This window comes from Oryctolagus cuniculus, chromosome 8 (assembly GCF_964237555.1).
Source record: "Oryctolagus cuniculus chromosome 8, mOryCun1.1, whole genome shotgun sequence".
Lineage (NCBI taxonomy): Eukaryota > Metazoa > Chordata > Mammalia > Lagomorpha > Leporidae > Oryctolagus > Oryctolagus cuniculus.
In genome coordinates this window covers 16,557,238-16,572,299 of record NC_091439.1, presented here as the reverse complement: position 1 = coordinate 16,572,299, position 15,062 = coordinate 16,557,238, and the positions used below count along the sequence as shown (strand labels likewise).

Here is a 15,062-nt window from a genome sequence, read left to right as displayed (position 1 = left end):
TCTTCCACTGCTGTTTCAAGGACATTAGCAGGGAGCTGGAATGGAAGTGGAGCAGCCAGGACTCCAACCGGTGCTCATACTGGATGCCAGTGGCTTAATCTGCTGCACCATAATTGCTGGCCCTTCCTCATTTTAAAAAATAGATTGATTTTACTTATTTGAAAGGCAGAGTGACAAATAGAGAGGGAGGGACAGAGAGAGAAAGAGATCTTCCATCCACAGGTTCACTCCCTAAATGGTTGCTACAGCCAGGGCTGTGTCAGGCTGAGTCCAGGACCCTAGAATTTCATTCGGGTCTCCCACTTGGGTGCAGGGGCCCAACTACTTGGGCCATCTTCTGTCTTTCCAGGTGCATTAGCAGGGAGCTGGACTTGAAGTGAAGCAGCTGGGACCAGAACCAGCACTTTAATATGGGAGGCTGGCATCACAGGCAGCAGCCTAACGCACTGTGTGACAATGATAGCGCCAGTCTCATTTGCAATTCGCCACCTCCCAGAGTTGCAAGGAGTAAATAAGGTAGCATTTGGAAGATAGTGTCTAACAGAGCAGCTTTCACAAGCTGTCAGCATCAGCTCAGAATCCTTCCAACCCCCCCTGGAAAGCGCTTGGTTGTTACCTACTTTCGACCTGCAGTGCTCCTGTAAGCAGAGTGACATCACAGAACTGGCAAGAAGGAAGGGGGCAGTTTGTCAATTACCAATGCTATTGTTTCAAGGAAGAGGACCAACATCATCTGTGATGCTGGGGTCAGGCAGAGCTGCCACAGGTGTGGCTTGGGCCACATGCCTGCTGCCACACTGAGGACCCACACGCACAGGTGGCTTGGGTCTTCAACTGTGATTGGTTTGTTTCCCTCCATCCTCCACTTCTTTCTTTCATCTTAGAAAAATTTGGAGGGGCCAGCGCTGTGGTGCAGTGGGTAAAGCCACTGCCTGAAAGTGCCAGCATCCCATGAGGGTGCCAGTTTGTGTCCTGGTTGCTCCACTTCTGATCCAGCTCCCTGCTAATACACCTGGGAAAGCAGAGGAAGGAGGCTCGAAGTCACTTGAGAGACCCAGATGAAGCTCCTGGTTCCTGGCTTCAGTCCTAGTCGTGGTGGCCATTTGGGGAGGGAACGAGTGGATGGAAGATCCTCTCTCTCAGGACACCCCCATCTGCTGTTTCACTTCCCAGATGCAAACAATGGCTAGAGCTGGCTGGGGCCAGAGCTAGGAGCCAGGAATAGACCTAGGGCCCCCCGTGGGTGGTGAGGATCAGTCACTCGAGCTCTCACCTGCTGCCTCCCAGGGTCTGCACTGGCAGCAAGCTGGGGTCAGGAAGTAAAGGTTGGGAATTAGTGCAGGCATCTCAATGACTAGCCTAAACGCTCATTCTTCTAGCTTGAAAGAAAAGTCTCAAATGCTAGAACCCTGGGCACATTAACCTCTTGAGAGAAAATTAGCCCACACAACCCTATTAAACTAGCTTAGAGTTCATGGGTGGGAGTGATGGATAATAGGTAACCAACATCACTCATGAGTGATTGAAAAAGAAAAAAAGAACAATCATGGGGCTCAGTTTGGCTTCAGAAGTAACCAAAGACACAAGTTCAGAGACCACTTTATATATCAAGACCCTCCAGTGTGATCTTTAGTCCAGAGTGGTGCCATCGAAGCCATCATCTTTGGTTTCCCCTTGTCATGGGAGGAGGCCTGGAGCCCTTCTTTAGGCTGTAACTGTCCCATTCATTCCTCACTACCTGCCCCAATCTTGCAATAGAATCATAGCATAAAAAATAATTATCACTATTAAACTTTCAATAAATATATTCCAATAATGTTTGAAATTTAAGATTATTTTTTTCTGTAGAGACTAAAACCCTTAAGTACATTAACTGAAATAAAAAGCAACATGCTAATATTAGCCACACTAAGCTTTTAAGGATAACATATGATCTTAAACTGGTTTGGATTCTGATTCTAAATGAAAAATAGCTTCCTTTGGTTAGCCAGAGTAAAGCTTGGATATATTTCTTGCATCATCACTACTCTCTGTTCCCAGGAGAGTTACATATAGTTTAAGCCATTCACTCCATTTGCAGTGTCGTATTTGTTTTGTTTTAATTTCATACTATACTGGCAATTACCCAGCTTCATTAATTTCTTAGAAAATTTCTAAAGTACACCACAAGAAACATCATGCAAGAAATGTTAATATTCCTGAAGTAAAATTTCAAAAAAACTACAAAATGAATCATTTTCATTAAGTTTCTACCCTCAGCCCCCAAAAGCATTGAATGGTAAAGTTACATCAGGGACCTTCTCTCTGACCCTTGAACCAGAAACAGTCCCATTAACAAAACAAGTTTCTTATTAGGCCAATTATAGATACACATAGAGCAATTTGTTAGACACTATGGATAATTTTTAAAACTTTACTGTGTTTGGCTTCCGGAAAATCCGACTCGGCTTCTGGGCGCCCGTGCGACCACGGAATCACAGAGAAGCCTCGGGAGGCTTCCGCTTCCGGCTGCTCCTGGAGCTTCGCGGGGCAGCTGGCCCCCTAATTTAATCAGCTTGCTTAGAGGGAAGAGAGAACTTGGCAAGAAAGGAGGAAAATGTACTAACTAGGACTCCTCCTCTCTTGAGCTCTGCCCACTCGAGGAGGGGCTCCTTGGGTCCCACCCAGAAGGGCCTGAAGACGTGCTGTGGCTCAACAGGTTAACGCCCTGGCCTGAAGTGCCAGCAGCCTATATGGGCGCCAGTTCGAGAACCGGATGTTGCACCTCCAATCCAGCTCTCTGCTATAGCCTGGGAAAGCAGTAGAAGATGGCCCAAGCGCTTGGGACCCTGCACCATGTGGGAGACCTGAAAGAAGCTCCTGGCTTCAGATCGACACAGTTCTGGCCGTTGCAGCCATCTGGGGAGTGAACCATTGGATGGAGGACATCTCTCTCTCTCTGCCTCTCCTCTCTCTGTGTAACTCTTTCAAATAAATCTAAAAAGAAAAAAAAAAAACTTTACTGTGTTCTAGGAGTTCATAGTATATCTAGAGTGATGAATGCATGTTGAACACAAACATTGCTACCTGATCAATACTGAAAGGGAGTGGTATAAAGAAGGGGTATGAGGAGTTCTGGGGTGGGGGGAGTCACTCTTTAGGGGTAGGAGAAGTCACCACGAGGAAGCATCATTAGGGGTGGACTTGAGATAATGCTAGGACCAAGGAAGAGAAAGGCTGATTTGGCTGGCGCAGAGGTTCTCAGAGAGACAGCAGCAAATAATAGCATTTTAGACAAATTAGCTAATTAAGCCCTTAGAGAATGCCAGACAGTATCTGGGTCCTGGAATGCCAATGTTAACCATCTGGAATGCCAAGGTTAACCAGATAGGCCCGGTTCTTGTCCTCCCAGAGCCAACATGATGGAGGCAGGAGACTCTCCAGGAAGAAAATAAATGTGTGACAAAATGGTGAGGGTGTGGGGGCAGGGCGTCCACTCTAGCTGTGGTGGTCAGGGACCACCATGTGTTTGCACAGGCATATTGTGAGCTGAGACAAGAAGGTGGGAAGGGGCCATCTTCCAATACAGGGCAAGTGGCAGGTGCAAAGAGTCTGGGTCAAAGATGAGCTCAGGGCTTCAGAAGAGTCCTGTGGAGGACCTGATTAGCACTGCACCTGCTCTGGGAGGCATCACTTCTGCTGCACTCAAGGATGACAGTATGTCACCCGAGTATGTCACCTGGCGATGCTGTAAGGTGGCACATCTTCTCCATGCTGCCCTACTTCTCTGCTCTCCCATGCACCTATCTGCCAACCAGTATGGTGTAAACTCCATGAAGGAGGGGAATGTCATTGTCTTCTAGTGCCTAGAACAGGGCTTGGTATATTCAAGTAGCTCACTAAATATTTGCTGAATGAATAGACAGAATCAATGTCCCTTATCACCTTCTCCAAAGAGTGGGCTGGAAAAGAGGCAGGGGTTGGCGAGAAACACAGCTTATGAAGTGACTTAGAAAACCCATGATGGGGCCGGCGCTGTGGCACAGCAGGTTAAAGCCCCAGCCTGCAACGCTGCCATCGCATATGGGTGCCAGTTCGAGTCCTTGCTGCTCCACTTCCAATCCAGCTCTCTGTTATAACCTGGGAAAGCAATAGAAAATGGCCCAAGTCCTTGAGTCCCTGCACCCACGTGGAGAGACCTGGAAGAAGCTCCTGGCTCCTGGCTTCGGATCAGCTCAGCTCTGCCCGTTGTGGTCATTTGGGGAGTGAACCAGCAGAATGGAAGATCTCGATCTCTATCTCTTTCTCTTTCTCTTTCTCTTTCTCTTTTTCTCTTTCTCTTTCTCTTTTTCTCTTTCTCTCTCTCTCTCTCTCTCTCTCTCTCTCTCTCTCTCTCTCTCTTCCTCCCTCCCTCCCTCCCTCCCTCCCTCCCTCCCTCCCTGGCTCTACTTCTCTCTGTAACTCTTCTTTCAAATAAAATAATTCTAAAAAAAAAAAAAGAAATCTACCCATGGTATTAGTCTTAAATGAATACATGGCATAGTCAAAGAGTTCACAGAAAATACGTACTATGAAAAAGCTATGTATGGAATTTCAAATTTTTTTGTACCAAAGTAGACTTATTTTTTTAATTGCATTTCTTCACAAAGGTTTTGGTGAGCCCTTTGTGCTACTCTCTTCAGTGTGTCCACCTTACTCAGGTAAGGGCAGTCCCTGTCTTTTGCAGGCTCAATTTGGAAGCCTTTGTTAATGTGAGCAGTAACTGATGGCAGCATCACAGCCAAGCTACCTGTCTCTTTAAGAATTTCCCTCCTCTTGATTCCTCTGCTCAAAGACCTAGAAGTGACTTTTACTCCAATCCCATGGCAGGCTGATAAAGGGGAGGAAATACTGTAGGGTTTTTGTTGTTTTTATTGAAGATAGGAGAAAAGAGGGAAAGGGGAAACTGTTGTGGACATTGTATCTGCCCTTCCTCTGTCCCCATGCGCCACTCAATGACTACCTGCGGCTTACAAAACTTGCTCAGGCCCACCCACTTCCCCAGGAGCTCCTCTGCCCATCTGCTCTTCAGTGAGGCTGTCAGGCAATCAGGCCGCAGTGACTGAGGAGGACTCATGAAACCCTCACCCAGGGGAGGGGCCAGGGTTCCTGCTCTTTGTTGGAACCCACTCAAGTCAGCCTACTTTGCGGTTTAACTGTGGCTAAAGCATCCTGATAAAATGGGAACTCAGCCAAGTCAGAAGCCCAGAGAACACAGAGGCTTGCAACTCCCAGATGGCGGTCACAAATGCCAATCACGAGCATCATGACCACAACACACCAGTCAATGCCCTTCATACTTTAGGGATAAAAGCCCCAAACCAAAAACGACAGGTTGCCATGTGCACCCTCTCCTGGCCCGTTCCTCCCTTGGAACATATTTCAGTATGCTTTTGCTCTACTGTCCTTACTTTCGTCTCTCTGAACTGTAATTTGTTACTCCACTGGAGAAAAGGAACCGAGGCAAGCTGGCTGCTGGGACAAGATGGTATCTGTGCCTCCCCTTTGTGCAAACAGAGGTGATTCCACCTGCGGGGCTTCTGTCCTTTGCAGACAAGGACAGACCACTCCACTTTCCACTTATGACACTGCTTTTCCTTACTCAGGGGTCTCAAAGTGCACCAGCTCCAAGGTAAGCATGGAACGCCAGGTGCAGAAGAGCACGCAGCAGAGGAGCTAGGCAGAACCTGGCAGCGCCCGCACTGCCACCCACAGGGGGAGCTGCTGCTCTTGTCCCACAAACAACAGATACCCTCAGGAGCTGGCTGGAGCAGGCCTGGGCTTTCACAGGGCCCATCAGCAAGGTCGGTCTCAGGCCCACCCTTTTTCCTTTTAAAAATGATCCCTGCATACAGTACTCACCTAGAGGTTTACAGAAACTGGAAATTTCAGAAAGCGGCTGGCTTTTCAGTGACAGGAAGGAAAGAGGTCATTTTTGTGTGACTGTGTGAGAGACTGAAGAGAGGAGGGGTGCTAGGGAGGGCTGGGGAAGGCAGAGAAGGAGAAGGAGGAGACCACGGGCATCTCACAGGCTGTCAGCCAAGGGAAAGTAAGACATTACAAGCTGAGGGAAGTAGAAAGGGAAGTAGCCTGGGGATAGTGGAGGGAAAACAGAGGAGCATGAGCTCCCAAGTCCCCAGCTCCTCTAGCATCTCCTGGCCCTCACCTGTCACTCACCCTGGCATCACCGGGGTGAAGGCCCAGGCATGGACGTTACCTCCAGTGGCTCAGGAATATAAACACACACACACACACACACACACACACCACATACACACACATTACATACACACACTGAATTGATAAGCAATGCAAATATTTGCAGTAATCTAACAATATGAAGGGTTTAAAAAAGTTAATGGGAAATGCATATAATGAAAAAACAATCCACAAATTTAAAAATTTTTTGTACCACAATAAACTTATCTTCAAATTCCATTTTCCATGGATTTTTTTAAGTACCCTCTCATGTGGTAAGCTGTTTCAAAGAAAAATTAAATAATTAATAACTTAAAATATATTTGAAAGGTTTGAGTTCAGGATAAGTACCGTTCTATATTGAAGTATTGACTCATTTATTAACTCCCATATTTGATTTAAAAAAACTAGCAAGAATGCTTCTTTTATCTTTCCCTACTTCCCGACTTTCCTCCCTCATCAATATTGCTAATACACAGCTGAGAAAGTCTCTGAGACTTTTCAGATCCATTTCAAAGTTGAATGCAAACACAGATGATCAACTATTCAGGTTTTTATTCCCTGTTTTAAATATAACAATGTCTTTGTTCATGAAAACAAAGCCTCCCCGAATCACACTCCTTTATCATCAATTTCATCTTCTTAACTTAAAAGGCCCCTTCCAGACTCATTGATCAGTAGTATATGGTTTGGTTCATTTGTTCAATAGTTCATTTATTGGGCTAATATGTATGGTGTACTCACTCAGCCTCAGGCACAATGTGAGGTACTGGAAACGTACCAGTCTGGGACTTTCACAAGGACATACCAATGAGATTTTCAAATATAAAATGCTTTCCCCCGAATTTCATTTGTTAAAAAAGACTATTCTGCATATGTACTTTGAATTCTTAATAGTCAGATGTTTACAACACAATTAAAAATTAGTAGATGACACCAAAAGCAAAGGCAACAAAAAGAAAAATTATATTGGAGTCCATTAAAATTAAGAACTTTTGCACATCAATGGATCATTTTTGAGAGAGTGAAAAGATAACCCACAGAAATGGAAAAAATATTTAGAAATAATATATCTGACAGAGGTTTAATATCCAAAATATAAGAACACCTATAATCCAAGAACAAAAGTTTTAACCATTCAAATAAAGAAATGGGCAAAGACCTGGAACAGACATTTCTCCAAAGAAGATTTACAATAAGCATATAAAAAGATGTCCCAACACCACTAATCATTAAAGAAATGCAAATCAAAGCCATGATGATATACTACCTCAAGCCCACTAGGGTGACCATGAAGAAAAAGTGTTGGCAGGAATGCAGAGAAAATTTGAACCCTGCTGGTAGAATAAAATGGTTCAACTGTGGTGGAAAATAGCTTGGCAGTTCCTCAAAAAAGTTCAACACATAATTTCCATATGCACCAGAAGTTCTACTCCTAGGATTATGTTCCCAAGCATTGAAAGCAAGATGTGGGCAAATTCACAAATACGGAATCCCCACATAACGAGGACTGGTTCTATACTCATACAAGGAAATACTATTCAAAATTTAGCACGAAATTCTTGCTCAAGCTACAAGATGGATGAAGATAAAAAATATCAGGCTCAAACAAGCCAGACACAAAAGGATAGAGGTTGTACATGTATGAAATGTCTGAAGTAGCTAAATCCATAGACTAGAGGCCATCAGGGGCCTGGGTGAGGGAACATGGGACGTTTTGATTGAGTGGGTTCAGAGCTTCAGTCTGAGATGATGCAAAAGTACTGGAGACGATGAGTGGTGGTAGGTGCACAGCAGTATGAACATGATCCGGGCTATGGAACTGTGCAGTTTAAAAGGGCAAGTTCTGCACATATATATTTTATGAGAAAATTAATAAATACACTAAGATTAAATTGATTGCTTTATTTTTCTGTTAAAACAAAGCCAGACACATGTACACTGATGACACTAATAGAGACTTCTATTTATCTATATTTCTCTCTTAATATGTTTTTTCTTTTGGTTTAAAGAACATAATTAAAAACAGACTTGGTAGTTAATAATATCAGCTGATGATCAAAGGAAATAAGTCTATTAGAATCTGCAAGACCGCTGTTCAGCTTTTAGTGCAAATGTATGCGGTACCAGAAGTAGTCCTTCTGATCACCAAGAGGGTCTGTCTAAAAAGCCCACAACTGTTATTTCTCATTTACATTTGGGAAAAAAGTGTCTCCATGGCGATCTGGTACTCTCAGGTAAGTTACTACCGAGGCATCTTGGCGCTACTATCTTTTTACAATTTCTTTTAATCACCAATCTAGTTCTCCTCTCTTCCTCTCCTGAAAACCCTATTTTCATATCTCTAGAGAGAGCCATCTGTTAGAATATGGATGTGGTTACTATCATAATTCAAATGTTCCCTTTTTAAGGATTTCTTGACCCAACAGTCACAAAGAAGCACTGCTGGATATCAACATAAATGAAATGTGTTAATGTGGAATGCACACGGTGTCCAAATGTAAACAGAAAGTAGGAAGGGATTCCTGCCCAGGAAAAATCTATGACAATTCTTTTGAGCTTTTAAAATTCATTGAAAAACTAAAAACGTTTCACTACAGAATAACATTTTGGCTTCTTTTATGATTGCAAAGAAGGGTAATTATGATTGTCATGAAAACACACTGAGCAGCTGTATACTGCTAACAAAAGCAGCTTTATAGGATGCTCACAAAAACTGGCACTTTACACATTCACATTTCCTAGAAATTAGATAGTCTTCCCAACTGGAGGAGATACCAAAAGAGACTGTTTTCTATTAATTGTGGCTTTGTACTGGTCAACTTTTCAGAGCCAACTGGATCATCTTTTCTTTTGGGACAATTCCCACAACCTATTATATGGGATTTATATATACTGCTTTATACACACACACACACACACACACACACTCACTCAGAAGTGTACATCATAAACTTACAAAAAGTCATTTTTAAGCTCTCAAGAAAGCTATAGATTTTTTAACTCTTAAAAAATGCCCCATCAGTAGATTATTTCACAGGCATATGCCTGTTTAGAGGTGATAAAAATGCATCACAAATAACTGTGCAGGGTGTTTTATGAAGGCTAATTAATAGGTACTTACTCATTAAAGACGAGGTCTGGTGCGAAATAGAGAAATTGGCTGTTCGTATGTTTGTACGATCTCCAGCTCAAGGCAAATGATGACAGACACATCCAAGAATACTGGATTAGGGTAATTTGGTCCTCAAGAGGCAAGTTTTTAAATCCTGAAGAACAGAACAATTAATCACAGACATACACTTAGCATTTACGCACGTTCTAGGAGGAAGCGGCTTCAGTCAATCCCCAACAGCCGCCTTTCTCTGAGAGACACAGTGCACCCACCACTGCCCAGCCCTGTTCAGGGATTCACTTTTAATTCACCCTCCATGCTTCGTGAGGGTCAACCACCAGGGCAAACTCATTCTAGAGACCTCTGTGGGCTTCAGTGTGGATGACAGCCCAAAATGAAATAACATGTACCTAGCTGTAAAATTTGCTTTGTCCTACTTAAAATTAAAGACATCCAGATAAAGGGTGATTTAGTAATTGTCAACACCTGCCTATCTGCAATAATGGAAACAGATTTTAGTTTTCATGAGTGCGTGGGCCTTAAAAATATCATCCTGTGCTTCGTGTAGGCTGGGGTAAGGACACAGGTTGACAGCTGTGTCTTCCTTTTGGGGTCACTGTTCCTGCTCTCAGCCACTGCGTTCCCATGGCATCACACAGATCATCTAGGCAAACTCCTCTTCAGAGAATCAGTCCTCGGAGCCACCCCTGCCCCAGTCTTTTTTCTTACAGCTTCTGGTTGACCACAGGTAATCTAAGAAACTGCTGTAGATAAGTGAGCAGAGACAATGGGCTAATGTTGCTGGATGATGTTAATGTAGAGGGATAGGGTCCTTGTTAACAAAATTACACAGCACAACAAATTACTATGAGAAGAATTTCAAGAATGATTTCCAGGGAGCTGAGGCTACACTGACAGTATTTTTAGATTTTTTTTTTTTTTTGACAGGCAGAGTGGACAGTGAGAGAGAGAGACAGAGAGAAAGGTCTTCCTTTTGCCGTTGGTTCACCCTCCAATGGCCGCCGTGGCTGGCACTCTGCGGCCAGCGCACCGCGCTGATCCCATGGCAGGAGCCAGGTGCTTATCCTGGTCTCCCATGGGGTGCAGGGCCCAAGCACTTGGGCCATCCTCCACTGCACTCCCTGGCCACAGCAGAGAGCTGGCCTGGAAGAGGGGCAACCGGGACAGAATCCGGCGCCCTGACCGGGACTAGAACCCAGTGTGCAGGCGCTGCAAGGCGGAGGGTTAGCCTAGTGAGCCATGGCGCCGGCTTAGATTTATTATTTATTTGAAAGACAGTGTTCAGAGAGGCAGAGAGAGAGAGAGAGAGAGAGAGAAAGTCTTCCATTTTCTGGTTCACTCCCCAAATGGCTGTAATGGCTGGAGCTGCGCCAATTTGAAGCCAGCCAGGGGACAGGAGCTTCTTCCGGGTCTCTGCTGCTTTCCCAGTGCATTGCAGGGAGCTGGATCATAAGTGGAGCAGCTGGGACTGGAACTGGCGCCCACAGGGGATGCCAGCACTGCAGGCTGGATCTTTAACCCCCTGTGCCAGAGCACTGTCCCCACAGTGTAGTTTTTAGATAGATGAGTCTTAGAGTCTCTTAGCACTGACTTTATAGGCCTTGGCTTCTTTGGCCTGTGCTTATATTAGCCTTGGTTATGAGTTGCTAATAATGGGCTCAGCGTGTCCTGTCACAAATATGGTATTCTACTTGATTGATATTTTCAGGATGATATTTTCCATGTCAGCTAGCCACCTAAGAAATGTCTCTGGGCTTGTGCTGTGGCGTAGTGGGTAAAGTCATTGCCCGTGATGCCAGCATCCCATATGGACACTGGTTCGAGTCCCAGCTGCTCCACTTCTGATCCAGTTCCCCGCTAATGGCTGGGAAAAGCAATGGAAGATGGCCCAAGTGTTTGGGCCCCTGCCACCCACGGGGAAGCTCCTGGCTTCATCCTGACCCAGCCCTGGCCATTATGGCCATCTGTGCAGTGAAACAGCAGATGGAAGCTCTCTCTACATCTCTGTCTCTCTAACTCTGCCTTCAAATAAATAAATAAATCCTAAACAAAGAGAAATGTTTCTGTATATTAACGACAGAATCCTGAACTGTTATATTCTCAGAAAAGATAAGCATGCTAAGCAGATTTTCCCGACCCTTGGGATGGATGTCATCTGGACTGAAAAATTCATGACTGGGATTTAATAGAAAGCTAAGTCCTACTGGACCGTCCAACGTGGTGTGGCCTACGTAGGGCAGGCTGCAGAGTGGGTGGGAATGGAGGCGTGGTCTTACCTGGAAGTACCTTTGCCCACTTCACCACTTGTATCATCTGTTTGCCAGCCAAGCGGTTTAGCGTGGAGAGCAGATTTTCGGCGGTGTCTGGTTTGGAGCTGTCGTAGCCAGCATACACAATTTCAGGTTCAATGCTTTCAAGGACCATGGCAGGGGAAGGTGTGAGTGCTCGAGAGATGGTGGAGAGCTGAGGAACCAGCGCGCTGTTGACCGAGGGCTCCTTGGCTGGAGCGATGTACGTGGTCCCTTCCTCGGGGCTCTGCGGGGGCGGCGGCGGGGGCGGGGGCTGCTGCGGCTGCTCCTCGTGAATGCCTTTTAACTTGCCCAGCTTCTTGGACTTCCGAGCTGTGAACAACATTCACACATGATAAGCCCAAGTTACAACTATCTTTGGAACACATGCATCGTCCATGAGATGTATTACAAACGCTCATTTATATGGGTTTAAGTATACTTTCCCCTCTAAAGACCACTTCTGATACCATCAGGAACATGACCCTCCACCTATTTTTCTAGGAGAAAACATAGCTCAATTGTTATTACTTTGTTGTTAGGAGCATGGATTCCTCCCTCCTTTCATTCATTCTGTAAGTCGTCACTGCTTGTCTCCTGAAGACACTGCCCAAGCTGCATAGGAACCCTGCTAATGGCATCACTAGGATCAGGCCTCGCCCTGTCCACAGCGCTAGGATACACATCACAAAATGAAAATGCTAGGACCGAATGCTTACTACGAATACCTACTGTTCTAAATGCTTCAACTCACTAACAAATTTAACAGCTTTATGAGCAGGAGCTAAGATTTTCACTTTAGAAAAATGAAGTTTACACCAGAGAAGTTAACAATCTATCCAAAGGGCCAGTGTTTCGGTGCAGTGGGTTAAGCCGTGCCTTGTGTCACCAGCATCCACACTGGAGTGCTGGTTTGACTGCTGATGCGCCTGGGAAGGCAGCAAAGGTGGCCCAAGTACTTGGGTCCCTGCACCCAGGTGGGAGACTTAGATGGAGTTCTGGACTCCTAGCTTTGGCTTGGCCAAGCCCTGGTTGTTGTGGCCATTAGGTGAGTAGACCAGTGGATAGGAGATCTCCCTCTCATTCTTTCTCTGTACCTCTCCCTCTCCCTCTCCCTCTCCCTCTCCCTCTTCCTCTTCCTCTTCTTCCTTTGGTGTTACTCTGCCTTTCAAATAAACAAATTTTTTTTTTTAAATAATCTTCTCCAGATCACACAGCAAGTTCATGTGGAGTAGAGTTCAAAGGAAAGATACATTACTTCATATGCTATCATAATGGGAGATATGGGAGATGGGGGAGATGGGAGAGGTGGATGAAGATAGGTAATTGGGAAGATAAATGGATGAATGAAAAGTGAAGTAAGCTCCGAAGCGCGGCATTGAGTTTAGAACTGTAGGAATAACTTACTTGGCAATCGTAACTTTTCAATTTATTTTACAATTCTTTAAGAACCAGATACCTTTGCTTAATCCTAACATATGTGACTAATTTACAGGATCCAAATTTAACATAAAGTAGTGCTACACTATACCAATTAACTGGATTTAAAAAATAACCCTTCATGCTTACAATTCATTAATATTTATCACCTTCTTCAGAGAAAAACTTAAAAGATAAGTTGTTACCAACAACAGATATGTTATATCTGCTACACAGTCATTACAGATTGGAATTGGGCTTAAAAGATAAACAAGACATAAGTCCTGTCTTAAGGTATTTAAAATTAACAGAATAATTTTTAAAGCTCCATCAATAATTTGTATTTATAGACTCTTCCTTCAATAAAAGGTCAGAAGCAGAAAAATCTGATTTTTAGAATTATTTTAATGAAAAGCAGATAAGTGGAATTCATTTATGGTAATGGGAAGCTGTTGACAAAGTACTGCCCTGTGGTGCTGAGCACACAGCAGAAGCAACTAATGTGCTTCTGATGGATGACTGAGCAGCTGAACACGGGAAAAAATAATCAGTAAAGTACCTCAAAAATTAGATGAAACAGAAGAACAGAAAAAGCACGTAGATAGTCCCAAATGCGAGTCAATGGATGACTCTGTACGGGTTTGAGAAGAATCCTCAGCAGAATTAATTACCCATTTGGGCAGTTAGACACCTTGGACTGCTTCTGTGCTACAGGTACTGTCCTCTAAACCTCAACTGATTCATCTGAACATTTGGGACAAGGTTTCCCCACAGAAGGCTAAGTGGAAATTGCAAATGAAAAACACGTTGGCATTATTACTAGTACCTGAGATAACATTTCAATATTATTTCTTTCTCAAAGTTGTATAAATATTTTTTTCTTTCTCATAGTTGTATAAATATTTTTAAAAAATTCTAGTTCATTACAATGTTCTCATTATTTATAAGACTACCTCTTATGTTATGATTAACCATAATTAGATTGAGTAGAAACAGCCGAGGGTGACATTTTCCAATTTTATTAAAAGTGGTATTTGCTTGCAAGTTAATTGCAAAATTCATCTTTGTTTTAAGCTTTAGGTCTACAATGCTGTGTTTATTCTCATGACTGATTTAAGGTCAATGCTATGAAATATCACAAGGAAGAATACTTATTTTCTCTAGTGGGTCTACGGAAGGCTATGGTCTATGGTATAACCTGGTGAGCAGGTTATCAACATCACTTTTGGCATTTAAGTTACATTTAATTTAATGTGTGACTTTTGTGAATTTATGTGAAATACTTGGAGTACTAATCTATATTTATTTGCAGTTTCAGGTAATAAATATCTTCTGCGTGCAGATTCTGTAGTCAACTGTATTTACCCAATTATCCTTTCTGAAATCACAGGGAATATAGCTACATAAGTAGGCAAAGCAACATTTCTGAAACACTTGAAAATTTTATACTGTTCTAATACATAGTATGGTCTCAAATTGAAGCTCTCCAAAGTTGGTAATAATGTCTTACATAATCAGTCCTGTAACACCATATCACTTCCCATGGTGCTTATACATGCTCGGTAAATGTTGAATACATAATTTCATTTTAAAATTTATCAAAGTTTTAAAAAAAAGATTTACTTATTTATTTGAAAGTCAGAGTTAAACAGAGAAGACGACAGAGAGAGAGAGCTTTCATCCCCCGGTTCACTCCCCAAATGTCCATAACAGCCAGGGATGTGTCAGGCCAAAGCCAGGAGACAGGAGCTTTATTTGGGTCTCCCATGTGGGCACAGGGACCCAAGCACTTGGGCCATCTTCTAATGCTTTCCCAGGTGCATTAGCAGAGAGCTGGATTGGAAGTGGAGCAGCTGAGACACAAACCAGTGCCCACATGGGATGCTGGTGTTACAGATGGTTGCTTTGTGAAGTATGCCATACTGCCAGCCCCCAAATTTGAACAAATTACTACATATATGAACTATTAATTTACTTCCCTGTGGGAAATACAGGCAAGCCTC

General features: G+C 43.7%; 1 protein-coding gene across 7 annotated transcripts in view; it reads right to left on the bottom strand.

Moving 5' to 3' along the window:
• NR3C2 (nuclear receptor subfamily 3 group C member 2) overlaps nucleotides 1-15,062 on the bottom strand; it is a 375,527-nt gene that overhangs the window by 57,734 nt on the left and 302,731 nt on the right. For all 7 annotated transcript variants that reach the window (XM_070047457.1, XM_070047456.1, XM_070047454.1 and 4 more), the window contains 2 exons: nucleotides 11,629-11,973; nucleotides 9,341-9,485 (listed from right to left, as the gene is read on the bottom strand). In XM_070047457.1, coding sequence (XP_069903558.1) covers nucleotides 9,341-9,485; nucleotides 11,629-11,973 — 490 coding nt within the window. The remainder of the gene's footprint in view (nucleotides 1-9,340; nucleotides 9,486-11,628; nucleotides 11,974-15,062) is intronic.